Consider the following 27,364-nt stretch of genomic DNA (forward strand, 5'->3'; position numbering starts at 1 on the left):
AAAAGTTTTGGGTTTGACTGATGACATGTTCGGCGACTCGGGATCCGGACGGATCTTAATAATGTCAGTAATGTTGACAAAAGGATGATCCGTAACCACTCTGAAATAAAATTATACTGTTAAATTTCAACTTTCAAACTAAGACCATTAATTAACTAGAAAATAATTAAAAGTCAGTGTAAAGTTGTTTCTTCAGCTTTTCTCTTTAATTTCCTAGTGCCGAAACTAGTGTGTACTTTATTTTTTTCTTGATTACGTGATTTTGCATTTAATTGTTGACATTCTCGGTAATACATTTTTAAATTTTTTATGTTATAATCATTCATTATTTTTTTCTCCGCCCTCGAAAGTGTTTTCAGATCCGTCTGCTGAACACAGTTGCAGTATTAAAAAGATAACGATACATCAGTTTTTAACTTTTAAACAATTAATTTACATTCAGCATCAAAATAATTTGTTGTTGACAAATGGCCATCATTTATGGAAAGAGGACTTTAGTCATTTATTCGCCGCCAAATGTTACAGAATATTGTCAATATTCATTCTTTGGGCGTGACGAGCCCAAAGAACGTTTGCGTGGGAGGCTAAATCTTCCATGAACCGAACGAAATTACAAGAAAAAGTCGAAGAGGCGGTCCCTACCTAATAATTATCTGTTTACTTAACACATGATTTATTTCATTAACTTTCCTTCTTTCCGTAACTAGTTTATCCCTGACCACTGAATTTTTTTGGGTTTTAAACAATGAAAACTTTCGTAATAGCGATTGCTATAAAACTCTTTTGACTTCAGTTAAATTATAATATATTTCTGTTATTTCAACAGCTACAAGGTAGGATGATTCTAAGTAGTAACAGCATCGCTGCTTTGATCCTGACTCCGCTTGTCGGCTACGTTGGAGGCTCTCGTAAGAAGCCAGTGTTTTGTGGCTGGGGTTTGTTCATCATGGCTGCCGGCTTCTTTATCTTCACATTACCACACTTTATCTCTTCGCCATATCAAGCTGGTTAGTACGCAGTGTAATGACATTTCTCTTTTCGTACGATTTTGCGAGGATATTTGACCCTTTTCCGAAGATTTCTGAAGAATTTCCGAATGTTGTCCGAAATTAATACGAAAGTTTCCTAGCATTTTCTAAAAATTTCTGAAGATTATCCAGGATCACGGAAGGTTTCCGAAGTTTCCCGAAGAGTTCCGAGGATGATCCGAAGATGTCCGTGGACAGATATCAGCGCAGAAAAACCAAACTGATATAAAATTGAAATCACTCCATCAAACAGGGCACCATTTCATTGAAAATAAGCCAAATAATACTCCATGTCCTTGAAAAAAAAAACATGCATTTCCTTAACAGCCCGAAAAGCCACCTTTTTATAAATCAAGTCAGAGGAATAATATGTTTAAAATTAGCCTGCGAACAGGCTTCACAGTGGTGCATACGGCCGCAAGACGAGTGTGGCCTGCGGAAGAGAACAGTGCCCATCCTCGACCAGCGAGCACAGGCTAGTTTAAAATGTAATGACGAAAGAATACATTTTTGTGGTTTTTTCATTGAGAGTCTTCTTTAAGATTTCCGCCTGACAAGAGGCGCCGAAAGAAATTGCATTTCGCAAAACCAGCTTCGCGCAAAATGTTATGTTTAAAGTACACTTTAAAAGTAAATTTAGTTTGCAGACCGAGGTTCATTAATAATTTTAACCAACGGTTTTCCTTATATCATTCCTAGGAGTCTTCATAGACAGTAATGCAACCTCCAGCCACAGCATGCTTTGCGCGGGAAATGCCACGAATTTTGGCGGGAAAACAGATTGTAACGAGAAGACTGGTGGCAACAATCTTTACTACGCGCTGTTCATTCTGGGAATGATTGTTGTGGGCACTGGCAGCACACCGCTGTATGCACTAGGAGTCCCGTATGTGGATGAAAACGTAAAGAAAGAGGGGTCGCCAATGTACTTGGGGATTTTTGCTGCCCTTGGAATACTGGGTAAGATAAGATTGTTGCTTCACTCACGTTTGAAAATAAGTCCGCGTGGCCGATCAGGCCGGAGATTTTCCCGCTTACAGTTGCATGAAGTGACTAGGAGTATTTCTACTCCCCCCTGGATGGGATGCTAGTCCATCGCGGGTTACCCCAAGCATTTAATTCGCCGGTACCCATATATACACCTGGGTGAAGAGAGGCATTATGAGAGTAAAGTGTCTTGCCCAAGAACACAAGGAAATCAACTTCGATTTTCTGACGTCCCGTGAATGAAAAGAGAGTCAGAGTGGAGTCCTGGTGGCTAGGTTTTGCCATATTTGGAGGTATAGCTGTGTTTTGGAGTTTCTGGCTTTTTGCTTTCCCCAAGGAGTTTCCGCTGACCAAGAAACGAAGAGAGGAAGCCGAGCGTGAACGAGGCGCCAATGAAGATGCAAGTTGGTTATTATAGAGGATAATGCGGGTTGCGCGGAGATATGAAATTTATCTTCAAGTGTTCAAATCGATATCTCACACGTTCGCTTCCTTGCAGTCTTAACTGATCCATCTTCCTGTTGTTGTTTTTTCTCAGGCGCCGCCGTTGGGATGGCTTTAACCTCGGTTTTCCGTTCGTTGTTCGTGGAATTTGGAGTACAGACGTCACTGACTCCACAGGATACGCACTGGGTGGGAAACTGGTGGCTAGGTTTTGCCATATTTGGAGGTATAGCTGTGTTTTGGAGTTTCTGGCTTTTTGCTTTCCCCAAGGAGTTTCCGCTGACCAACAAACGAAGAGAAGAAGCCGAGCGTGAACGAGGCGCCAATGAAGATGTAAGTTGGTTATTATAGAGGATAATGCGGGTTGCGCGGAGATATAAAATTTATCTTCAAGTGTTCAAATCGATATCTCACACGTTCGCTGCGCTCACTCGTGAGCTATCGATTTGAACGCTCGAAGATAAATTTCATATCTCCAGGCAACCATGTATTATTCTGTTTATTATATAAACCTACTAATTACCATGTTTTTGACGATTTTCCGAAGATTTCTGACCATTTTCCAACGATTTCCGAAAATTTTCAAAACGTTGTCCGAAGGTTGTACGAATTATTCCGAACATTTTCCGAAAATGCCCGAAGTTTTCCGAAGATTGCCGAGGAAGATCCGAAGATGTTTCGACTTGATATCGATTTACTTTGGCTCATTGAGCATTGAAACATGGCAAACTCTGCAAGCTGATTGGTCAAAAATGATATCACACATGTGTGGATATCATTTTTATCCACACATGTGTGATACCATTTTTCTTGATTTGCTACCACTCGCTAAAGCACTGCAGTTTATATAATAAAACATGATATTGCTCAACACCACCACTACATGTATCGGGACTTGCTAGACCATCGTTTAGTCTTAATTATTGAGTATAGAAAATTTAAAGTATACGGGTTTCTATGGCGAACGACGAACGTGAAAAGGCGGGAAAATGTGTCGAATGTGGATAAGGTCTAGTTAGTTGTTTGTTCTTGTTCACACTTAATTTAAAATGGACTAATAAACAAATCGATCACATTTTTCCGTCGTCTACACTCTTATCGACTATAGAAATGAGGTCATAAAATGTTGAAAACTCAAGTGGAATCATGAGCCGTTAGGTGAGTGGTTTCACTGAGAGTATTTGGCAATTTTTTGACGTCATTTGTGTGTGTTTTTCCAATGAGCGCGCGAGAATTATCTTAGTTAATTTTTATTGTATAATCTTTCTCCCTTCCAGTCCACAGTCGACGTTGTTGGCTATACAAGACTAAAAGACTTGCCAAAAGCCACCAAGTTGGTATTCTCTCGTCTCCCGTTCGTCTTTATCACTATAAGCGTATGTATGAAGAATTTCATCATCACTTCTGTCACTGCGTTTGGGCCAAAAATACTGGAGGCACAATTTTACCAACCAGCGGAGCGCGCTGCATTATTGTACGGCTTAGTGATTGTGCCTGCGGTCTTATTAGGAAACATGCCTGGTAAGTATCAGGGGAAAGGGTGTTTAATACAAAAGGGTCTTTCAATGTGATAAAATTTAAATATGCTCAAAAAGTGTAGATCTTATCTTCACTTTTAAATACCGTTGATGCAATGAAATTGTTAGAATAGTACTCGCTAAAAAGATAAACTAGTAAATTTACATGGCTAACAAAAGTTAAACAATGTTTATAAAGCAGATTAAGTTTAATAGAAGTAGATGTATGTAAACAGATATACGTTTGGTATCCTAACGTTTTTAAGAAATCTTTATCACTTTTTCAGTTTTCAGTGAGAAGTTGTTTTGTCTTCAGGAGGACTACGCACAGCCTATAAACGCTGAGTCAGCGTTAATCAGACCGCGCTGACCTGGACACTAGTTTTCACGTTTTGAAAAAAGTCCACCTTAACCCAAAATCAAAAATACGCGTAGAGAACCTGCAGAAATCTGCTTCAGTCTCCACAGTGTTTTTTTCTCTCTAAATTTTCCCATTTTGTGAAACACTGAGAAGATAGAAGCAAATTTCTGAAGGTTCGTTTTGAAAAAAGTCCACGGTGGACTTTTTTCAAAACATGAAAACTAGTGTCCAGGTCAGCGCGGTAAGAACGCTGACCTTGGCCGTTTAAAAGTAACTTTCCCAACCGCGAAGCGCTACTTGAAAATACTTCATAAATAAAGCTAAAATAGGTTGTTCAGTAATAATTCTCCGGAAAAAATCTCAATCCAGCTGTATTATTTTGTCTTTTAGGAGCCTACATCAACAAACGATTGAAGTTAAATATGACGGGCGCTGCCAAGATGTGTTTCATCGTAGCATGTATAGACCTTGTGTGTACTTGTCTACTGTACATCAAATGTGACACAATACAGATTGCAGGAGTAAATACGCCTTATTTGGACAGGTTTGTAGCTTGTAAAGGATCAAAAATGTGCTTTGTCAGCTGTCTTCATCTCAACCCGTTTACTGTTTTACTTAAAAATTAACGCATTCTCATCTTTTTCACGAAGCTCGTCTTCATCAGTCCAGCTCGATTCGAAATGCAACCAGGCCTTGAATTGCACCGGAGCGAGGTTTGATCCTGTTTGCGGAGGACCGCTGACATACTTCTCACCCTGTCACGCGGGCTGTGCTCAAATCGAAAATCTTAATAAGGTAAGACGAGTTGTCCTACAAAAAGAACATCAGTGACTGCAAGCGTTCACGTCACTGAACCGAAATGGCTGTTTGTGTTTGCGGTTGTCGTCATATTTAGCTAGTTGAAAGTATTAATCAGATCACAGTTATGAGTTATAGCGTCAGACAGGTCATTCAGACATTCCCACTGAGGACCGGGGAAAATTTATAGACTCTTCAAAAGTAGAAATTTATTCTCACAGCGGTCAAACGCAGAAACTGACGTCACGTCCGGTCTTCGCCGCCTCGAACTTTTCTACGAATTTGGCTCTAAAGAGTGCAAACCTTTGTAAGAAATTGTTATAGAAACTGTACGGTGAAAGAAACTTTCAAGCTGAGAAACTTAGTGGAGATCAATTATCAAATTTCCCATCCATAAGCTGGGTACAAACCTTAACTTTCCAGGGACGGCGTTAACTTTAGGCTTTAAAGCGAAAGCTTTCGGAAAATTTTTTGGCGGAAATTGCACAGGAACTGCGCACGCGTGCAGCGTTTGAACACTGTGTGGCGTGTATTAGCATCGTCTTACAGGCAATTTGATAACCTTTAATTTGATGAAGGGTTTTTAAAAGGTATAAAGCCCGGGCCAAACGAGGATAAGAGTTGATGAGAGTTGACTCTCATGAGAGTTTTCAACAACTCTCATCAGCTATCATCAACTCGGGCCAAACAAGTGAAAACTCTCATTGAAAAATTTGAACACGTTCAAAGTAAATAAGAGCGCATGAGAATGCACGGGAGTCGTTGAAAGTGCATGAGAGTTTCATGCCAAACGAGAGTGAGAGTTGGAACTCTCGTCAACTCTCAGCCTCGTTTGGCCCGGGCTTAAGATGTAATCCGGACGCGCTACATCAATTGGAATGGATACACCCCTGAAGGTATACAATAACCCTAAGCAAGGTTTTAAAATTTCGCGTCTTTAGTTTTCGCGACAACGTTTTTTTCGCCATCTGTTTTTGCATATTGCGAAAATCGCGAAACTTAAGCCCCGCAAAAAATTAAAATATGGTACATTGGAGTTTGTTTTGCTTTCAGACTTCGTCCTTCTACGAAAGCTGTGCCTGCGTCAAGTCTAAAGCCGATCCCATCGGAAAGGTGGAGAAGGGCGTGTGCCAAGTGGACTGCGGGCTCCAATTAGTGCTGTTCTTGCTTATGCTTGCTGCCATCACTTTGACGATGTACTTGAACGATACCCCCGCGTTAATAGTTACACTGAGGTATCTTGAACCTTGTTTTTTATTTATTCTTTTTATTATTTTGGTGGTTTCTGCTTCTAGCATCCTAGATCCAGCTTTAACCTTCGCTACCAAAGGGGGGAGGGGGTGGAAACGAGCTGGTTGATAATTGCTTGCTTTTGTTCCAGTCCACCTCGTCCTCAAAACTCCTATGCTTAGTACTTCAGTTCATTTTGCTATACCGTTACACGTGACTGAAAGAATCGATAGCTCAATCGACAATCATTTTTTGACTTCATATACACAGAAGATCGCAAAACTGTCACGCCGCTACAGATAACTAATTTTACTTGTTAGTGACGACATTGCGGACTTAACAGATTGTGATTTTCCTTTAAAAAATGATAATATTTAACCTCATTGCCATGGCCATATAAACGGAGAAGATGTCAGCATCATTTTTTGTTTGCTTTTTCTGAGTACGCCGCAGTAATTTCAATAAGTCGGTACGTATAGTAGTCGACACTGACATTAAATCATTTTCGCATTCTGTTGAAGGAGCGTTCCAACTGGTCAGCAGTCATACGCATTAGGTCTCCAGCAGGATCTCCTCAAACTTTTTGGCGCCATTCCAGGTCCTATCATCCTTGGAGCACTAATAGACAAAACTTGCATCTTATGGGACACAAGGTAATCGTCTGTACTGTCTTCTCCGTCAACTCCTGTCTGTCTCTCTCTCAGGTTTAAAAAATTTCGTACACTTTTTCAGGCCAACAATTCAGGGATTTTTTTTGGAAATTTTGGGATTTTCTTGGAAATTTCAAGGACTTTTTTCATGAAATTTACTCCAAATCAACGATTTCCAGTCTGTTGTGCCGTTGATGTGCTTGTTGAAGAACTAAAAAATCGCTTATTTTGGCGGTATTTTCATTGCTTTGAAGCCTTTTGACGTTCAATAAAAAATCAAGGACTTTCAAGGATCGAAAACCAAATGCAAGTACTTCCAAGGCCTTGTAATCGAATTCCTGAAATTCAAGGGTTTTCAAGGGTTTTTACGACGCATACGAACCCTGCTCTCTGATCATATCAGGCCGTGTATTCCCGAAAATTTCGGTTGGGAATTTCTGTTTCAAAAGAGTGTGTTCCATTTAAAGTTTTCCCCGAAGAACCCACCATGTCGGTTGAACCGCGATATTTTACATGGCCTCAAATGCCGAAAGGCCTGGAACTGGTGTAAAAGATACTTAACGGTTCCTCCCGTTAGTTTTCCAGTGAAATGAACCAAAGTCGTGTTTCATTTAAACATCTCAACCGGAATCTCAAGAAAGATTTTGTAAATGGCAAACAACCTTAGAGATTTGCCAAAACCGGCACTTGTAACCTCGACTGGATCAATCAGCAAAAAATTACCTTGATTGACTTTGAAGGTGCCTTAAATATAACCGTCTGATCGTGGTAACAAAAGCGGTTGTTTCGGTATGTAGATATAGAGAGAACCGCGTGGCACCCGTGTAAAAAGGATATTAACTATTTTTTAAATGTATTTGAGCGCCGGTAGTAGGCAATACTGCCGACACACAAAATCCCCTTGGATATTGACCCTTTTAAAGGAAATTTGGGAGGGTTCCCACCGGGGTAAAGAATTTTCTTTGCCCCGTGGGAACCCTCCCAAATTTCCTTTAAAAGGGTGAATATTTAAGGGGATTTTGTGTGTCGGCAGTATTGCCTACTACCGGCGCTCAAATACATTAAAAAAATATTGAATATCCTGTTTCGGTATGTATATATAGTTGGCCAGAGCGTCATGGTTGAAATACAGACACCTAGGTTCAAATACTTGTTGTTAAAACTTTAAAGTTTTCAAAAACTGAATAACATTACCATCATGTTTTTTGTCTGTTCCCCAAGGTGCGATAAAAAGGGTTTTTGTCTGGAGTACGACCACGCGGGACTGGCGCAAGTGCTGCTGGGAGTTCTGCTGGTGTGTAAATGTATCACAACCACGACTTTCTTTCTGTCGTGGTACTTCAGTCGGAGACAAGAAACGGACAACGACACAAGAACTGTCGACACGGCTGCTTAGGAATTCAAGAAACTTGAAGCAAAAGTAACAACTAATAGACGCATTTTTTTTCAATTTCGATAAGTGTATCGAGCAAAGATATTTATAAATACTCTACCTAGTATGCTCAACTCTTTGTTTGTATTCTCAATCGTATCTTATTTCCGTGACTATCTCGACTCCGCTTTTTATCACCAGCACACGCGCTCAACAAATCCACTAACAAATAGCTCTTCTCAGAATTCCATTCACCCCTACGTTGCGTTGCGTTTAGACCGACTTATCTGACCAACACAACAAAAAAAAACAGACAAAAAATGTAGTTACTTCATTAATTTCGACCAATAAAATTCAATACTGACAGAGCATTTTTCAATCATCCGTACGGAAAAAGATGGCGGCTGTACATTTTACCACGATACCTTGCGAACTTGACACAACCAATGAGGCACAAAGACAGCCACGGTTCTGCGAAATTTATCCTTGTACTAACAACATTGTTCATGCGGGGTTTGAAGTTTTTTTTTAGCTTTTCTGTGCGTTTTTAAGCGTTTTTAGCGTTTTCGCGCGCTAGGGATTAAAGGTAAATGTACCAGTGGCCATCTTTTTCCGTACGGTGGATTGAATGCCGTAAAACCAAAACCAAAGTAATCACTCTGGCTAGTCACAAAGGACGCAGACAATCGAGTGAACCAATCAAAACTCAAGCAAGCAAATACATGTTAAATAGCGGGAAAACGTGCGCGAGCGAGACACCATTGGTTTTGGTTGGACTGCTGATAGGATGAGAAAGTGGCGCGAGTTTTTTAAACCAATCACTTGGCGGAATAATGCAAAACTTAAGTAAACACGAATCACTTTTGGCACCAACAAGTGAAAACCGCTCTAACGTGCCTTGCTAAGGCCTTGTCTCTGATTGGTTGTTGGTTGGGTGCAATTTTTCCGCGTGAGAGTAAACAACCAATCACTGTATCTGTGGCGCTACGCCATCAACATGGTCGTTTGTTTGGCGGGAAGAAATTTTTTTGATGAGCACGAAAGGAGACTTCTTTCTATAGGGTGGAAGATGGCCATAACATGGCTCCATATAGTTTCATCACCGCCCGCGCTGCTTGTGCAAGCTTGTCGGAATCTGTGTGCGCGAGCATACGCAACACCGTAACTTAAAGAATTTCTAATTTGCTGACGTCACGAAAACTAAGCGTTTGGGGGAAAATTGGCACATGGGTAGGATTTTTCTGTTTTTTCGCCCATATGAAAGAATCATCAAATTTTATACTTACATTAATGAAGTGGGCGTAAAAAACGAAAATTGCCAAAACCACCGAAAATTATGTACAAATTTTTTTTATGGTCTTATCAGCAGAAACTCTTTAGATGTTTACTTCGTTATACCAAAAAGAGGGAAAATTCACCGTGTAGAAAGCTAGAAAAACCGTCTTGATTTAGGCTTGCGTCACAAAACAGGCCCAGCATCTATGTCGCTAGTTTCCATAGAAACGGGATGAAAAAGTCTTCCTCAGATAGATAAAAGCTACATATACTTGATTGTAGACATTATAGCAAGTGGTATACGAACAATATTTGCAAAACACAGAAAACAGTACTAAGCTCACATTCAAATGTAATTGCAACGACTTGCAGATATGTCCTGACGTCTGTTTTTCATACAACATTGCAATTGCGTCGCCGTCATTTGTTCATTGTCTTCACTACCTTCCTCTTGAATTTGTTACGACACTGAAGAAAAGCTAGAAGTTAAGCAATGAATAAAAAAAGGCAATAGGTGGTTTTCACTGTCACGCCGCGAAAAAATAATTCCAAACTAGTGAATATTAACGTTAAGAAGACGTTTCGGCGTCATCGTGACACCATTCTCTATTGAGTCAAACAAGTCAAGAATATTACAGGTCGCAGAAAGCTAATATATAAACTTGTTTTCCAAGTATCAGGTCAGTACGTTATCCCGTACACGAGTTATCCGTCAACATATTTCACGCAAATTTAGAGAGCACAGTATGGAAACGCCATGCTGGAGTTCAACTGCTTGGACTCTTACATGGCGGCCGCAGGCGGTGTTGGACACGGTGCACGTGACACTTTTCGACCAATCATTTGTCACCTTGGTGGAAGCAATGGCGGACAATTTTGTCGCGGGATTTTAAGAAGGTCTCATCTTTTTCGTGCGATTCCGGCGAAACTTTAACGGTTGTTACAGATTATTTTATTGGAGCTGGAAGAATAATACCTAGGCCAGTCATCTGTCAAGTTCTCAATTAAAGGAAGCGATTTTTCTCTCAAAACTAGTCGATTGAAATCATGCTATATGGTAAAGGGTTGTTTGGCGCAAGCGTTCGACGTCGATGAACATTTGCTCATTTTTTGACAAACAAGGATCAGTACTGTGCATTATTTTTGCATAGAACTTAACTTCGATGGTTGAACTTTAAGAAAAGTACGGTGGGCCCGGGCGGGCCCCGTCGTTTTAACGGTCAAATTTGGACTTGAAGTTGGGGTATTTTCCTTGATATGTCACTCAGTTCTCTTCCATTTCGCGGCATTTTACGGGAGTTGATGGTGTGATTTCTATCGATGTTCTTACAGGACAAGGGCTTAATTTGGTACTCCCGTTCATGTGTATTTATATTTTAATGTTCACTTGCCATTTTTGTTATTGTAGTGTTTATATCATCATTTGGTTTGGCCGATATTCGGCATGTCGGAGCGATTGCCCAGCCACAGGCAGTTGAACTATAATGCTCCCGCAGTCCCACAGTCGACGAATAATTACCCTTCGTTCAACATGCTTTACACATGTATTACACTTCATATCGGCTTGTCGCAACACGCTTTAGTAAGAACGAGAAATTTGCATGTACTCCACTTATACTTCGCGCACCCGCTTTAATTAAGAACAAAAAATATACACGTATTCCACTTATCCTTCGCGCAACATAAACAATGAAAAATATGCATGTACTCCACTTATCCTTCGCGCAGCACGCTTTAATAGAACGATAAATATACATGTGTTCCACTTATCCTTCGCGCAACTCGCTCGAAGAACTAGAAATATGCATTTGTTCCACCTATCTATTCAAGAAGACGAATATAAAGTGTTTATATCATCATTTTGTTTGGCTGATACTCGGCATATCTATCAAAACGGCCGTTGGGCCCTCCAAGTAAAACAACTCAGCGAAAATCCATCAAAAACTACGATAGGGCGAACTGCGTTGGCCAGCCGTGGCAGTACATCGACGCACTTCATTCATTACTCAACATTTCTGAAAAGCAAAGCGCCAAAGATAAGTTCAATTTTAGCCCGTTTACTTCGATCACAAACGTGCTAGAATCGAATAATATTCCCAATAGTCGACGAACCGCGATGTTTCGAATCCAAAATATGAGTTGTTCCGCCGTAAAATGTCCCCTTTATGAATCCAGCAATACGCATCTACGATCATCTATAGGTGCTACTAGGCTCGCGAAAGATTTGACATGGATTTCCTCCGATATTTCTTTCAGCATTGGAATATCTTCGCACCGCGAGGAGATGTTTACAGATCGGCGATCAGACGATAATAAGTGCAATTGAAAATTTCTTCCGGCATGCTTTGCGAGTCGTGTCCAACACCGTGTGGCGGCCGGAAATCAATGAAAACATTTGACATTAAATTCTGCTACAAAAAGCGGTCAGATCACCCTCATTAACAAGTAAACATTCACATAAACAGTTCTCGCAAAACTTCAACTGTTCAGATTGTTAAGAATCGCAAGATGAGGCATTTTTTAAGGGGAACATGACAATCTTCTGGCGGCCATCTTGGATCTCGAGCTCGTGTGGCGTGAAACCCCGAAATTCAAAATGCTCTATCTTAAAGACGGCGAATGCTATCGAACTAAAAACCTTCAACAAGATATATATTAAGGACGTTTAACAGCCAGTGAAGGATAAAAACCCAGGGGTCTTGCGATTCTGGATTTTAGAATTTTGATGACGTCACGTGAAAACCAAGTTTTATGTTGGTAATTTAATTGACCAACTACAAACTGTTTGATAAGAAAACGTTAGCAGTATAGGAAAAACATCATTTAAAACCTAACAGCAACTACTACTTCAAAAACCCTGCAATTAAACGAAAGGTGTTTTGACTTATTCTTAACCAAGGTAACTACAATTCATCTTTTCCACTCTTACTTTGCTGAAAAGAAGTTAAAATATCTAAACGTTTCTTAAACTGTTCTTTCTTCTTGTCGGTGATTTTATCTTTCAAGAGTTTTTGAACGCGAGAGACTTCATTGTCGACGTAATCGACTCCCTTCTCTTGAATCTTCTTCATAATTTTCACATAGATGTCGCCATTCGCCTTTTCCTTTTCGTCTGTGCTTTCTTCCAAGACCTTTTCCGCTTTCTGAATGATGTCAGCATAGCCAGAACTGTCACTTCGCAAGAGTTCCTCGGCCAGTTTGTCGAACTTCTCGATACAATTAGGCATGCCTAGGGAAGAGAGAAAGTTTTGTCAAATTTCAACTCGCACAGTAAAAAAATAAAATAAAATAAAAATAAGTGCGGTTTTCACTTGAAGAAATGTAGCACTTCGAGTTTGAATCAGTTGGAGGAATAAGTATCAGTTAAGAGTGTTCGATGAGAATTGCCGTTTTGACAACGACGTTGCTAAGCGACGTGACGTAGCCTCATTGTGCCCTGTTCACGTGACAGTTTTCAGAGTTTGCTGACTATGTTCTTTCTTTGTACAATTATAAACGGAAACTCGTCGAGGTCTTTTAAAGAATTTGCCAAAACAAGGCATTTGTTTTAATGACTGTCCAATTAGCCTATGGACAACTGTCACTTAGTGAGTCTGGGAGATAGGAACTTTTGACTTCTCTAGATTTTCAGATTATGAAAGCATCGCACGCATTTTCATTTCAGTATAACAGTACACATACCTATCCAAAGTCGAGAGTTTGTTTTCACAAATTTAGAGAGTTCATCGGCCTTGACCTCCCCTGTGAAATCAATCGGAGTAGCCTCGCCTTGTTTGAACAGCTTGTACACTGGAAATTCTTCTTTGTTAATGTTAAAACGTTCTCTTAATTCGTCATTCTCCTTTTCGCCATATTCTGCGGGGCAAAGAAAAAATACATGTTAAAAGTCGACTCCCTTTGAGGGACACCTCTCTTAAGCGGGCGTGTCTTTGTCCTGGGGGGAGGGGGGGGGGGCTTTAGAGTCATGCTTGGTTTTGTCATGACCTGACAAAACTAATGAGAATCAAGCTTACGTTGTATGCTTTGGTATTGAAGAGTGCGGGCTTCTTTTATGGAAAACTCGAGTTATAATTTATTGTAAAATAAATTCTAAATAAATTAATTCTAAAAACTCAATGTTCAGTGGAGAAGACAAATTTAAGTGTTCAGCAAATTTTTAGTAGGGGCATCACCCTCACATTTTCCTTTTTAAAAATGATTATTGTAAAAAGGAGTAGTGACCTGTCACTTCTAATTAATGGCAAAGGATTAACTTTGCATGTTAATTCCTTAAGTTAATGATCAATAGAAAAACTTCAGAGACTGGCAATAAAATTTTTACAGCTCAGGTCCAAATATGGTCTTTGCTTTTCTATCCAAGGCAAAAATTATATATATTTACTGCTTGTATACTCAAAACGGGGAAAACTACATCACAACTCAACTTAATCAGGGGTTATCAATGCCAATAACTCCAAAGTCATTGGTAATTTCGCAAGGAACCCCTAAGGATCAGGATCTTGTTTTGTGGGCATGGACACATCAGTGAACTTTCACCCCTTAGTGGTAGGTCAAGTCTGCATCAAGCCAAGTGGCCCATAAAGCCGGAGCTTATCCCGGTTGCCGTAGCATTAGGCAACTGGGAGAATTCCCCCCCCCCCCCCTGGATGGGACGCTTGTCCATCCCAGGGTTACCTGCCAGCATTGAATTCTCCGGTACCCATTTATACACCTGGGTGGAGAGGCACTTTAAGAGTAAAGTGTCTTGCCCAGGAACACAACACAGTAACCCAGGCTGGGCAGGGTTGTCAAAATAAGATGGCAACTGGCGCATTTTACTGGCTGGTGCAGTATTCCAAATACTGCACCAGCTACTCTGAATATTAGTAGGTCAGTTCTGAGTGTGTGTTATCAAGTTCTGAGTGTTTCGTAGCACCCTACTTTTTGGATGGAGCCTGCTGCTCAAAAACCCACTGGACCCGTTGGTCTGGAGACCAGCACGCTAACCATCAGGTCACCGCATCGCCCACACCCCTAAGTGGCACCAATTCAAAAATGAGAGGTAGTTCCTGCTACAATTTTTTCATTCAATACCCTAAAACATACCAGGATAAATACAATGGTGGTCATTTTACATAAGAGCACCCTAAGTGGTAGCAAGTCATGAATTTTACCCAATCAGTACAACAATCAACCCCCCCCCCCCCCACCACCAAAACACAGCTCATAACTGAAATAACACCAGCTAACTATTTATTAAGTAATTCCAATCCCACTGAATGTTTAACAGTTGCACAAGCCAAACATTTTGAAGGAAGGAGGGGGGGGGGGGGAGTGTGTTAAAACTAAAAAACCTTCCATGGGCGAGGTATGGATGTTTTCTGGAACAACACAATACTGATATTATAAGGAAGAAAAATACTTTTCTATGTAAATAATGACAGGATGATTATACAGGAGAAGAAACATTTATTTTATAAGTGAAAATACCACAACTGTAATAACAAACAGTTTTATGTGGTCAGTTTTGAGTACCTGACACTCCAACTTCTGCCACCAGAAGATCAGGTTGTGATGAGGATTTCTCGGCAAACTTTTTAAACTCATCTTCCTTTTCCCCATATGCATATTGTTTGTCAAACTTAACAAGCACTGCTTTATGTTTGCCAATGACCTGCCTCCAAGGAAAGTTAAAAAAGAAACAAAATTTACCTCTTTATACTTCATTCATAATTAATAATATTGCTAAAATTATGAACTTGACATCCTTAATAACATTCAGTGGTTTTATTGGAACCCTGCAAGTAGTTTATTGTAAGTAGAGTATTGCCAATAGAGCATCATACTGTAGTAATATATTATAAGCAGAATGTTGTGAAAAAATAAAAAAAATAATATATATACAAAAAATGTCAGTGCAAGTGTAATCATTGCTGGCTACCCCCGGCAGCCGGCTGCTATTTTAAACCCTGTATACCCTTAATATGACCCTAAAGTGGGACACTTGGGCACCATTTTTGCCCTGGGGGTGGGAATCCGAATAACCAAAACTTCAAAAGTTCAGAGCCTGGGAGGTTGCCAGAAGCTTGGATGTTAAAGTTTCGATTTGATTGGCACATTATGGCCACCAAAAATGGCTAGCACAAGACACTATTTATACTGCATTTCCGAGAAATCTGAGATTTGATCGTTTCTGATATCTTGATAGTGTCTCAAGACCATGCAAAAATCAATCAATCAAGCAATCAAGGTTTCTCGTGGCTTAGCGTGTGCACACAGAATGTACAATATTTCTTTCAGGCTAAGCTCGGTAGAGAAATAAATGGTTGTTTTCTTCTAAATTAGCACGGTGACCCCCATTTTTTAATGCATTAATTTAAATGTCATACGGTTGACTACAATACACTGTATATCGCGATTTAAAGAAAAGTTAAAAATTCTACTGTTAACATTGATATATTGTTATTTGAATGCCGCAAAAACATGTCTTTAGGTAGTGCTATTTATGTGCACTTGAAGCAAAATCTTAATTCCAGTTCAATAAGAATAATTTATAATATAAGATAAAGTCTATTTTTTTTAACTAGTCTAATATTTAAAGGGGATAAATGATTTTTTTCTAAAAACAGTAGTTTCCCATTCAAATTATTAGGGTTCCTAATCTATACTTTGCGGTTCGAAAAATATTCACTATTAATGGTCATCCATTTTGACCAAAAACTAGCACGGTGACCCCAATTTTCTATTTCATTTTCATAATGCTCAAAACATGATTGTAACCTGAACTAAGTTTTAGAAAATTTTAAATATTCATTCTATTTCAGTGGAATCACCTTAAATGTGCAAAATCTTGAAATTAAGAATCAGCTATAATATTTTCATATCCATGGTCTTCAACGATTTAAACAAAATTTTGTAATTTCCACAAATTGAAGTACATGTTGTGCTGACACAATAGGTTACCTGCTAATGGCTTTTCTGTACAGTAAAAGGTTGAAAGAAATATTTTTTCTGGAGATGTCAAATTTGACCAATGAGAGCTAAGCACGTTGTTTTCATTTACAATGCACCCTGCATGGACAGCTCATCAACACGTGTTTTCAAATTTATATATGAAGACTAAAATTTCCTTGCAATGCAAAAATCCTCCAAAATATAAGCCTGTATCTCTTTTCTACGTTTAAATGATCACAATTTCTTTCAAAAAATTTTGCAGGTTTAAAGCTATTAACAGCGAAACAAAAAGCGTTAAGATTTCGCTCATTCGTACATGTCCGGGCGAATTACTAGAATTAACCTTGCATTGATCAAGCAACTGTGAAACAACATTTTAAGAAATACCTTGTCGAAAGTTAGAGTATCCAGCGGTACAGCTCCTCTGGCTGTTCCTTCCACTTTCAAGACAGCGAAGATCGCTAGCACAATCACGGAAATAAAACGAGTAAAGGCCATTATAAGTGACTCCCCTCCTCTCGCTTCCGCACTTTTCACAGTGACACAGTCTTTGAGTCCTTAGGCTATTTGGCCAGCGGACCAAATGGTGAACAAGTAAGTACGTGGTGCAAAAAATCATAAATTGACTCACACAACGGCGGCGGCTGCGCAATGTCACGCGTCACGCATGAAATCAGAAATGTTGAGTAAACAAACTGCCGGAAAAAAGCCTTCTATGCCGATCCTTGAAACGTTGTCGTCTTTGCGAGCAGAATGATGTTATAGTCGTATCTTTTTTTGGTATGTATTTGTATAAAAGCTATCGAAGCAGTCTAAAATGCAGAATAGTTAGGGGCGAACTATGCCATGCCCCATGTGGGGCACAGATTGTTGTCGTGACTTGTTCGTGATCGATGATTTACGAGATGATATAAATTTGATACAGGTTTTATGTTTCACTAGTGCCCCACCATAATCATGATAATTGCTTCTGCGAAACGATGCACTCTCTTCGTCCCTAAAACCGGCTCGCTTGACGTCTAAAATCGCCAAGACCTCTAATCACCAAGGTGCCCCTCTGATTACATAATCCATCCAACATGGCAGTGTCTGAAGACAAACAGTTGTCATACGGCTGGCTGAGATTTCGTCCGACATGGCTGCAGTTCCTCAACACTCCAAAATGGTTCCTGTTCTTCTTGAGTCAGTATTTCTTCACGCAAAGCATCATCGTCAATGGCATTTATCCAGGTTCCATTAGCACCATAGAGAAGCGATTTGGTTTCTCCAGGTCAGTGTATGATCTTCAAAGTTATAACTTGTAGGTTTATTTGTAGCCTGTTTCAGACGTTTCGTTAGCTGGAGAGCAGCGCGACAGCGAAAAGCCAGAAATAACTGGGGTCCACTCGCCGTTCTTTGCGCTAATCCCGATCTTCATGCTGCTCGCGCTCGCCTGGGACAGGCTAGTTTATTTGCTAAATGAAGAGTCGCCTAAGTGGCACGCGACAAGAGAGCGAGGTTGATTAAAGGAGAGTTAAGTTTTTCGGGGTCGTCAAGTGGTTCTCAAATGAGTCATGAAGTCACGAGTCAGGGGTCCATGGGTCAGTTTTAAATTACATTCATTAATTTGAAGATTGTGCTCTTACTAACAAATAAAAGCTAGCAAACGAGACTGGAACTAACCGCAAGCAAACTAAAAGGCTTCTCAGCTAATATGTATACTATAGTAAACCGCCGTTTAATAGCTAATAACCTACTCTGTGTAGAAATTACGTTGGGCTTTATATGACCCATAAACTCATAAAACATGGGACCTAGAAGACTAAAAGTATATTAATTTTGGTGTAGAATGAGGAGTAAAAAAACTTTGGCTAGCAGGCCAACTTTATGGTTTAGAGGTAAGGGGGTCTTTAAAAGTCTTCTTAAAGACCAGACCATAGATAAGAGGCTTATCCATGAATGATTTGCTAGACGCCCCGTTAATTAGTTGTTAATAATTAACATAAACACAATCTTAATCCCCTTGACCGCTGGATAACGGTAATAAGGACTTCAGGGAAGAGACGAAACAAATATTACAAAGATCGTTGAATCAAAATGACTGAAAAGAAAATTTCAAGATAGAATATTGCGATGGAAAATGTTGACCCAGCATGGACAAAAAATACTTTCAATTCTATTATCAGATATTACCAACTCAAACTTCATAACTATTCTATTGTTTTGCAAATTGTCCTTTGATCTGTCCAGCCGTGCTATTTAACACATCGACCACATTTTCCATGGTCTACACTCTTTTTGTAAAAACTCAGCCGTGTAATATTGAAAATCCGCGAATCTGATTGGTTCTCCGATTGTTTTCTATATGCCGGGATAGAACACGATCGAGCGCTCGTTGCTCTTTAAAGGGGACAGTCATAAAATTGTTAGGTTTTTACTGCATCTCTTTAGAGTTTCTACTGAAACAATTAGACTACTCACCCTCGTTTTCTACTGAGCGATATTCAACTGGGCTGCGCGTCGTTGAAAACTAGGGCTCGTATAGGCCATAGAAATGACGTCGAGTGGTTTCACTGCAAACTTTGGACATTTTATAAAGTCATTTTCTATGTTCTATAAGAGGGTAGACCATGGAAAAACGTGGTCGGTTTGTTTCAAACCAAATCACGGAAAAATTACCGGCGAATCTCATGGAAAATCAGTGCAAAGTCGCCAGCGTGTGTGACAACTCGTAAGATCGCAATTTTGTTTTTCACTTGAAGCCAACGAATGTGTAGAAATTCCGTCCTAAATTTTCCAGCTGCCTTTTTTAATAACTCGTTGGATTATGTCTTTTGGAAAAGTCTCGTCAATTTCTCAAGTTTTCCGAATTTGCCTTGCGTTGCGTTACTTGCCTTGCGTTGCGTTACAGACAGGTAGAGATCATTTCATGGTCTTTACTCTCACTGACCATAACCTTTGAACAATGAGCGCGCAGGAGTTTTCTCAGTTATGGTATAAATCTACTTTACGGAAAAAAGATGGCGGCTGTATATTTTACCGCAATACCTTGTGAACCTAAAAGTACCTTGCGTAGATGTAACGAATATTATAAGTGCTTGTACAATGAACAAACCAAGCCACGACAGAGATATTCCAATAGCTACGCACAGCCACGTTTTTGCGAAATTTGTTCTTGTAGTAACAACATTGTTCATGCGGGGTTTGAAGTTTTTTCAGCTATTCTGCGCGTTTATATTAGCGTTTTTAGCGTTTTCGCGCGCTAGAAATTATAAGTAAATGCACCAGTCGCCATCTCTTTTCTCTTGCCGTATGGTGGATTGTTTTGTTCTGCAGTACCGAAATGACGTGTATTGATATTAAAGTATATTGCTACCACAGCGAAGAAAACTGAAAGCCCACGAGCGCCGCGACAGCAAGCCTAAATGCATTACCGTCTCCATCTCGAGGAATTCCTTCATTATGTTTTCTTTTCAGCTAGACTATGACGAGTAAACGGTTTATCTTTATCAATATTTATGCATTTTCATGTGTGGAGTGGGCAAATAAACAATAATGCTTTATAGCACTGTATAATGTATGTAAAACACAAACACACAAAAAGAAATAATCCTGAATAATACTGAGTTAAAGTTGACTTCTTTAGCATATGTTTGCTGGTGATCTTGCTCTTTGTTTTGAAAGCACTGAGCACATCCTCTCAGCGGTAATTCTGAAAATTTTTCTTGTTTGCAGCTACATGATGGGAATGGTAACTAGCAGTTACGATATCGCAGCCATGATCTTAACTCCGCTGATCAGCTACATCGGTGGCTCACGAAAGAAGCCAGTGTTCTGTGCTTGGGGTTCGTTTACTATGGGCGTCGGTTTCTTTATTTTCATACTGCCTCACTTTGTCTCGCCACCTTACTTGCCTTACGAAGCAGGTACGTACACGTGAACTGGCCACAAAAAGAAAAAAAGTCATATATTTACGGCGTGCCTTTTTTTTACGTCTTATTGTTCTCATGTTAGGTGTCATCACGAATTCTACCCTAAGCGTAAGTGACTCAGGACTTTGCGCGGCAAATCGCACTGATTTTGGCGGGAAAAGTGATTGCGAAGAAGAAGCCGCCGGTGGCAATACTCTTTACTACGCGCTGTTCATTCTGGGAATGGTTATTGCTGGCGCTGGTTGCACTCCAATGTACGCGTTAGGAATTCCATATATGGATGAAAACGTCAGCGCCAAGGTGTCACCAATGTACGTGGGTGTATTTATAGCCTGTGGAATTATTGGTTAGTTGTCTTAATAATTACTTTTACAGTCATTACTAATTTTTATTACCATCACTTTAGCAGAAAGGCATTGTCTATAAGAAAAAATGCAATGAAGGGAATTCACATTTCGCGCCACTGGATTACAGGAACATTGTGAAATTTGGCTTTTGAATGAAAGTGAATTTAATCTATACTTTTTGTTGCATGAAATTCGCCTCTAACTTATGCTCATTTTTACTCCGCACGCAATTTTGTTTCATTAGTCATACATCCAGCGCGCACGCCGAGGAACAACCTACACAAGAATGAATGAGTAACTTTTTAGTATTTGGTGGGAAAGAATTTTAGTATTTGGTGGCCGCTGCAATAACTCTGAATGGAGTTAGCGATCTTGGACGCTCGGCGGGCGCTGTTTTTCTTTCAATAGATTATTCGTTAATTGATTTTCCTCTCTTTAACAAAAAACGACAGTGACAAACTCCAAGCGGTCTCTCTACTAATATGTGACTGTGTAAGACTTGCAAGTATCTTTGTGAAAGTTTTTACCTGACGAAATGAATCGGCTGGAAGTGTTTGACACGAACGTCCTTGAGGGCTTTCTTTGAACGTCTCAACTTAAATCTGCCAGTTAAAAAAACCCAGGCGAGTGAACTGAATTTCTTTTTTTTATATTTTGTTGTTTTAGGCGCTACTGTTGGATTTGTATTACTCTCTAAGCTTCTAACAATGTTCGTGGAACTTGGTGTCCAGACCTCTTTGACCATGCTTGACAGACGTTGGGTGGGGAACTGGTGGCTAGGGTTTCTCATATTTGGGGCGATTTGCGTGTTTTGGAGCATTTGGCTGTTAGGATTCCCAAAGGAGTTTCCGTTGACCAAAAAACGACGGGAGACAGAACTCTGTGAAGCTAAGACAGAAACCAAAGCGGTAGGTTATCTTTATGGAGTGTTTTTCTTCAGGGGGCGAGGCAGGGTAAAAATTAATGATGAAGTGGGGAGGGGGCATTATATTTTAAAGGCACTGTCTATCAAATCCCACTAGCCCCCCTTCCCGCTCCCACTCCATAAAAATGAACGATCCCTAAGTGTGAACTCTGCTTGAAATTCATCTGCTAAAGTCCACTTTCGTGCGCCCGAAGTTCTTCCGTTTGATGGTAGCTTAGCTGGACCACAATTTAATCGCAGTTTAATGCAGTTTTATTAGAGCTTAATCGCTCATTGAACATAGTTTAACTCCAGTTTGATCTTAATGTAATCGCAGTTCCAACACAGTCCTACCACCGAACGAAATGTAAACGCAGTCAATCGCGTTTTGACCGTAACTGTTCGTAGATTGATCGCAGTCTGATCACGGTTAAGCCACAATTTTAATAAACACAATTTTTCTGTTTAAAAACTGTCTTAACCTCGGACGTACAAGGGGGAGGGGGTTAAATGCCCACACCAACCCCCATAAGGTTTTTCGAAATTTTCACAAAGAGGATTTACTCTACAATGCTGAAACTTACAGTAGCTGTTCATTCATCCATTGCGGAAATTTTGATATGTCAACCATGTCTCCATGACATTTGACGTTGCCATGGCATCGTCAAAATGACAGGCAGTGTAGTGTTTGTTACTTAAGCCTTACCCTCCCCACCCCCCATGTATATATTACCCAGCATGACACTGGAGAAGTGATGATTAAATGTACACGAGTGTAATGGCGTCGTTCTCTTTTACTGTTGGTTAAATCCGGATCATCCACGGTTAAATCCGCACATCCACTACAGGCAGGTCTGGCCAAAAATCGTAAATTTCAACATTATTCTTTATTTTCCAGTTTTTTTAAACAAAATTGTACGATATGTTTATTTTTACATTCCATAAGTATTCTGGCATGATTTTACATCAAATTTTCTAAGAAAATGGTGAAATCCAAGATGGCGGACCCAATATGGTGGCTCTAAATTGGGCATCAATTCACAGCGAACAAAAGTTATGTCATCTTGGAGAGTGAGCTAAGGACTTTTTACTCAGTGCAAAATAATTTCGCTGTGCCTTAACAGAACGAAACCCCTGTACGGTGGGGGTTTGAGTTTGCTTGTACGTCCGAGGGTTAAGGCCATCCCCTTTTTTTTCTCTGTTTAGCGTCGTCCGACCGACCCAGATTTTCGCGTTTTCAAAAAAAAAAAAAATTTATACAGAAGGTATAGAAGGCAATGACACATTATTTTAAATAATGTTTCATCCTTTTTACGCTGTTCTTGTTTGAGTTTAACCACGACGTCGATTTTTCCTTCCTCCATTGCTGCCATGTTGACTTTGTAACCATGTCTTCTTGTTTCCAGGCTCCACGGACATTATGCTGAGGTACCGGGCCTCCTAGTTCCAGACTCCTTATCCACTTTTTTTTTTTGAATTTTTTTTTTTAATTCCGACCGACCGACCCAAAATCAGAAAACACATACGACGATAAACGAAAAAAAAAAAGGGGATGGCCTAATAGGGTATTCGCCTTGCGGAAGATTTAAGGGTTAAATGTGAATTAAAGAATTGTCTGGTATTTTTTCGTAGCCCAAAGAAGAGGAAGCAAGTTACTCCAAACTGAAAGATCTTCCCAAGGCAACAAAACTGGTGTTTTCACGCCTTCCATTCGTCTTCATTACCTTGGGCGTCTGCCTGGAGCATTTTAATATCTCAGCTTCAGTAGCTTTTGTACCAAAAGTCATTCAAACGCAGTTTTATCTGCCACCAGGAAAAGCAGCACTGTTGTATGGCCTGATAGCAGTTCCTTTTGCATTCGTAGGAAACATGTTAGGTGAGCGCAATTACTGATTCCGAAATGTTTTCCGTTCTAGGGAGCGAGAGAGTAACATATTGACAAAATAATTTTAGGCTATGATGATCTAAGATACCTGTATTATTTGCAAATCACCCCGCCCCCCCATACACACACACACACGCATTATATGACATATTTTATGCTAATAGCTGCTCAGATAAGTAAAATCATTTCGTGTGTTTCTATATTACTTTTGAAAAAAGAATGCAGTGAATATTGAGGCGTTCGCTACCAGGGTTTCCTCTAAAAAAGAACTGAGCCCAAAAGGAACCTGCGCTGTTTTGTAAGCTGTTACTAACAGATGAATAATTTCTTGTTACAGGGGCATATATCAATAAACGTCTTAAACTAAACCTGACTGGCTCCGCCCGAATGAGTTTTATCATTGCTGTGTTTGGACTTGTGGGTGCGAGTTTTCTGTACATCAAATGTGACACGCCAAATATTGCTGGTGTTAATGCACCATATCTAAACAGGTGAGATATCCGTGTACCCTTCCCACCCTCCCTCCCTCCCTCCCTCCTTCAATCCATCCATTCATCTGTCTGTCCGTCCGACCTTGCGTACGTGCCTGTGAGACTGCGTTCGTTCGTTGTTCGTTTGTTCGCTCGCTTGTTCTTTCGTTCGTTCGCTCTTTCGTTCGCTTGTTCGTTTGTTTGTTCGCTCGCTCGTTCGTTCGTTCGCTCGATCGCTCTCTCGCTCGCTCGCTCGCTCTCTCGTTCGTTTGTTCGTTCCTGCCTGCCTGCCTGCCTGCCTGCCTGCTTGCCTGCCAGTCAGCCTGCCTGCCTGCCAGCTTGCCTGCCTACCAGTCAGCCTGCCTGCCTGCCTGCCAGCTTGCCTGCCAGTCAGCCTGCCTGCCTGCCTGCCTGCTTGCCTGCCAGTCAGCCTGCCTGCCTGCCAGCTTGCCTGCCAGTCAGCCTGCCTGCTTGCCTGCCAGTCAGCCTGCCTGCCTGCCTGCCTGCCTGCCTGCCTACCAGTCAGCTTGCTTGCCTGCCTGCCTGCCTGCCTGACTACTAGTCTGAAATTCAGCCGTCCTTTCGACCGTCGAGAGGACGGCTGAATTTCAGACCAGTCTGACTACCTGCCTCAGTTACAATTTCTAAGCCTATCCAGCTGGAAAGACGATCGATAACTGAAGTTCAGACTTCCTCCTTCAATTTCTTACAGCTCAGATCCAGTCCAGCTCTCTTCACCATGTAACCAGGCCTGTAACTGTAGTAGAGTGAGTTATGCTCCTGTGTGCGGTGGACCGCTGAGCTATTTTTCACCGTGTCATGCTGGCTGTAGTGAAGTGAACAAGACTAGTAAGGTACCCAATTCTTAAAACCATTGTTATAGCGTCCAATATCTATGTTTTACAGCTCCACTGTATGTTGGCCAGCCCGTTGTGCGATCCTGTAAATCTTTCTCTGTGTTGTTTCTTTCCAGGGCTCCTCATCTTACTTCAACTGCGCCTGCGTCCCTAAAACAGGCAAAACCTCAGGAGAGGCGAAGAAAGGCAACTGCTATGTTGACTGCGGGCTCAACTTTGTACTCTTTATGGCCATTGTTGCTCTGATTCCTTTATTGACCTTTTTGAATGACACTCCAGCGTATGTAGTGACCTTGAGGTTTGTAACGCATTGCTTTTAGAAGGAGGTAATGAAGGGGAAAGTACTAGTCTTGATCGCGTTTCACGAAAAATGTAACGATAATTTCATGTTTCAGCCAGTTCTTGACGTAATACATCAAACACGAGAGACAGTGTTTCATCGGGTTATCCCAACACCGAGAAGAGAGTTGAAAATACGACACGCAGCGGAGTATCTTTGACTAAATTCGAGGTGTTTGGATAGCCGAAGAAATACTGTCTCCAGTATTTGATATATCTTCTCAATCAAACCAAAAACTACGGATTAATCGGAGAAAAAAATCGTTGACATCTGTGCTTATTAAGATCGGATTTCTAAACCTCCTTCACGGTTATGATTTTCTTTAGTAATATATCAAGTAAACTTTTGCGCCCAACATAACGTCTCGTTTAAGTATAGCCTTACCAAATTGCCTGGGCTTTGATGCCCAATTTTAGTCATAAAACTAAATAAGGCAAGCACGCGTTCAACTAACTGTTTCGATTTTAAAGGCCAAAAGTTGAAGAGCGAGATTTAATTAAGATGATCAACAACGTGTAATTTTCATTTCAGGAGCGTCCCACCTGGTCAGCGGGCATACGCGTTAGGACTCCAGATGGATCTTATCAGAGTGTTTGGCTCCATTCCAGGACCTATAGTGTTTGGCGCCTTATTGGACAAGACATGCATACTATGGAACACAAAGTAATTATGCTTCATTTGTGGAACGTTGTCTTTATATAAAAGTGACGCGAACGATGGTGGGAAATTAAAGAAACCCTAGAAGATACCATAATCCATTTGGGGGTGCCGAAAATGCCGGCTAGTCTCTGTGCTTATACAACTTCATAGGTGCTGGATACGAAAAATGACGAGATTACAAAAAAACTACGACAATCGTAGCCTCAGACAATGTTAGAAGTTGAAGGTTGTTTATGATTTTAGCATCGCGCGAGTGAAGCGCACTACAAAGGCGCACACGACAAAGTTGAAATGTCTATTGAAATCGCCTCTAAAAGGTACGCCAAGTAGTGCCATAATGATATAGACTGTTTTTCACCGAGACAGCCACATTCTTAGAGTGGTCATGCAATGCGTCATTCCATAGAGTGAAACGTTGCGTGTCAATTCCAAGATTGGCTAAAAAGGAATGGATTTTCTTTACAGGTGCGGACGTAAAGGCCACTGCCTGGAGTACGACCACGATGGACTGGCACTAGTGGTGGTGAGCGTTTTTGTCACGTGTAAACTCATCACCACGATATGTTTCTTTCTGTCGTGGTTCTTTTGCCGACGACTCCAAACAAAAGAAAAGATAAAAGATCTTACTAATGAAGGAGAAGGCGAAGGTGGAGCCCCCACTGGTGTCAATGAAAAAGAATTCCTCTACAACCACGAGACAGCGTTATGAAAATGACGTGCCTTTCGGTTAAAAGCGAAATACGTACGCGCGCGACTTTTAAAAGCTGTCGGCGATGGCTCAATGAAGACTATTTTTGAGTTCTTTAAAATTCACTCCAAAGTTTACATCAGATTAGGTAAAAACTTAGAAACAGTTTTAGTTTTTTTTGTTATAAAATTTGTATAAAAATTCAACAAAAAGAAACAGCGCACTAATCATATTTGGTGTTATATACTCGTACCTTTTTTATATTAAAAAAAAAAATCTCAAGCAAAGCAACCAAGCACGCGTCCAATCAGAACATACGTTATATAGTCATAACAATGTTAAAAAGTTTCATGCATGAAACAATGCATCCTATCAACGGTTGGAAAATTAAACTTTTATAGTCTGTGGTATTTCACAAAATAAATGTAATAAGTCGTTCTATGTGTCTTTCTCATTCCGTGACGAGTTATCACAACCCTCTGGTATTCCTTCGTAAGAAAAAAGATGGCGGATGTACATTTTACCACAATACCTTGCGAACCTATCACAGCCAATATAATAGAAACATAGAAAGTCATATGATTTCGAAATGTATCTCTGTACTTACAGCATTGCGTGTGCCAAGTTTGACGTTTCTAGAACTTTTGTGTGCGTTTCTACAAGAGTTTTAAGGTTTTTCGTGTGCTACGATTCATGGGTAAATGTAC

General features: G+C 40.4%; 3 protein-coding genes across 4 annotated transcripts; 2 read left to right on the forward strand and 1 right to left on the reverse strand.

Moving 5' to 3' along the window:
• The first annotated feature begins 838 nt into the window (after positions 1–838).
• LOC144647548 (solute carrier organic anion transporter family member 5A1-like) lies at positions 839–8,515 on the forward strand. Its single transcript, XM_078507342.1, has 9 exons — positions 839–1,007; positions 1,728–1,988; positions 2,554–2,792; positions 3,716–3,980; positions 4,728–4,881; positions 4,988–5,132; positions 6,189–6,370; positions 6,887–7,018; positions 8,237–8,515. The coding sequence occupies exons 1-9, from the start codon at positions 839–841 to the stop codon at positions 8,409–8,411; spliced, it is 1,722 nt and encodes a 573-aa protein (XP_078363468.1). The 3' UTR covers positions 8,412–8,515.
• A 3,890-nt stretch (positions 8,516–12,405) lies between these two features.
• Positions 12,406–17,154, reverse strand: LOC144645437 (endoplasmic reticulum resident protein 29-like). The gene is made up of 4 exons (XM_078505015.1): positions 16,983–17,154; positions 15,177–15,315; positions 13,344–13,517; positions 12,406–12,891 (listed from the first exon to the last, which is right to left on the reverse strand). Exons 1-4 carry the CDS (start codon positions 17,091–17,093, stop codon positions 12,566–12,568), a joined length of 750 nt encoding a protein of 249 aa, XP_078361141.1. The 5' UTR covers positions 17,094–17,154; the 3' UTR covers positions 12,406–12,565.
• Positions 17,155–17,245: 91 nt separating this feature from the next.
• LOC144645314 (solute carrier organic anion transporter family member 4A1-like) lies at positions 17,246–27,094 on the forward strand. Of its 2 annotated transcripts, XM_078504841.1 has the most exons (11): positions 17,246–17,375; positions 17,538–17,865; positions 20,310–20,500; positions 20,589–20,852; positions 21,520–21,761; positions 23,390–23,633; positions 23,980–24,133; positions 24,825–24,966; positions 25,086–25,267; positions 25,841–25,972; positions 26,435–27,094. In XM_078504841.1, exons 2-11 carry the CDS (start codon positions 17,675–17,677, stop codon positions 26,676–26,678), a joined length of 1,986 nt encoding a protein of 661 aa, XP_078360967.1. In that variant the 5' UTR covers positions 17,246–17,375; positions 17,538–17,674; the 3' UTR covers positions 26,679–27,094. The 2 variants fall into 2 exon arrangements, with proteins under 2 accessions (XP_078360967.1, XP_078360968.1); XM_078504842.1 differs by lacking the exon at positions 25,086–25,267 and having other exon boundaries at positions 26,435–26,595.
• Positions 27,095–27,364: the final 270 nt, after the last annotated feature.

The sequence above is a fragment of the Oculina patagonica genome, chromosome 3 (genome assembly GCF_052425735.1).
Source record: "Oculina patagonica isolate OP01 chromosome 3, crgOcupat, whole genome shotgun sequence".
In the NCBI taxonomy this organism is placed as follows: domain Eukaryota; kingdom Metazoa; phylum Cnidaria; class Anthozoa; order Scleractinia; family Oculinidae; genus Oculina; species Oculina patagonica.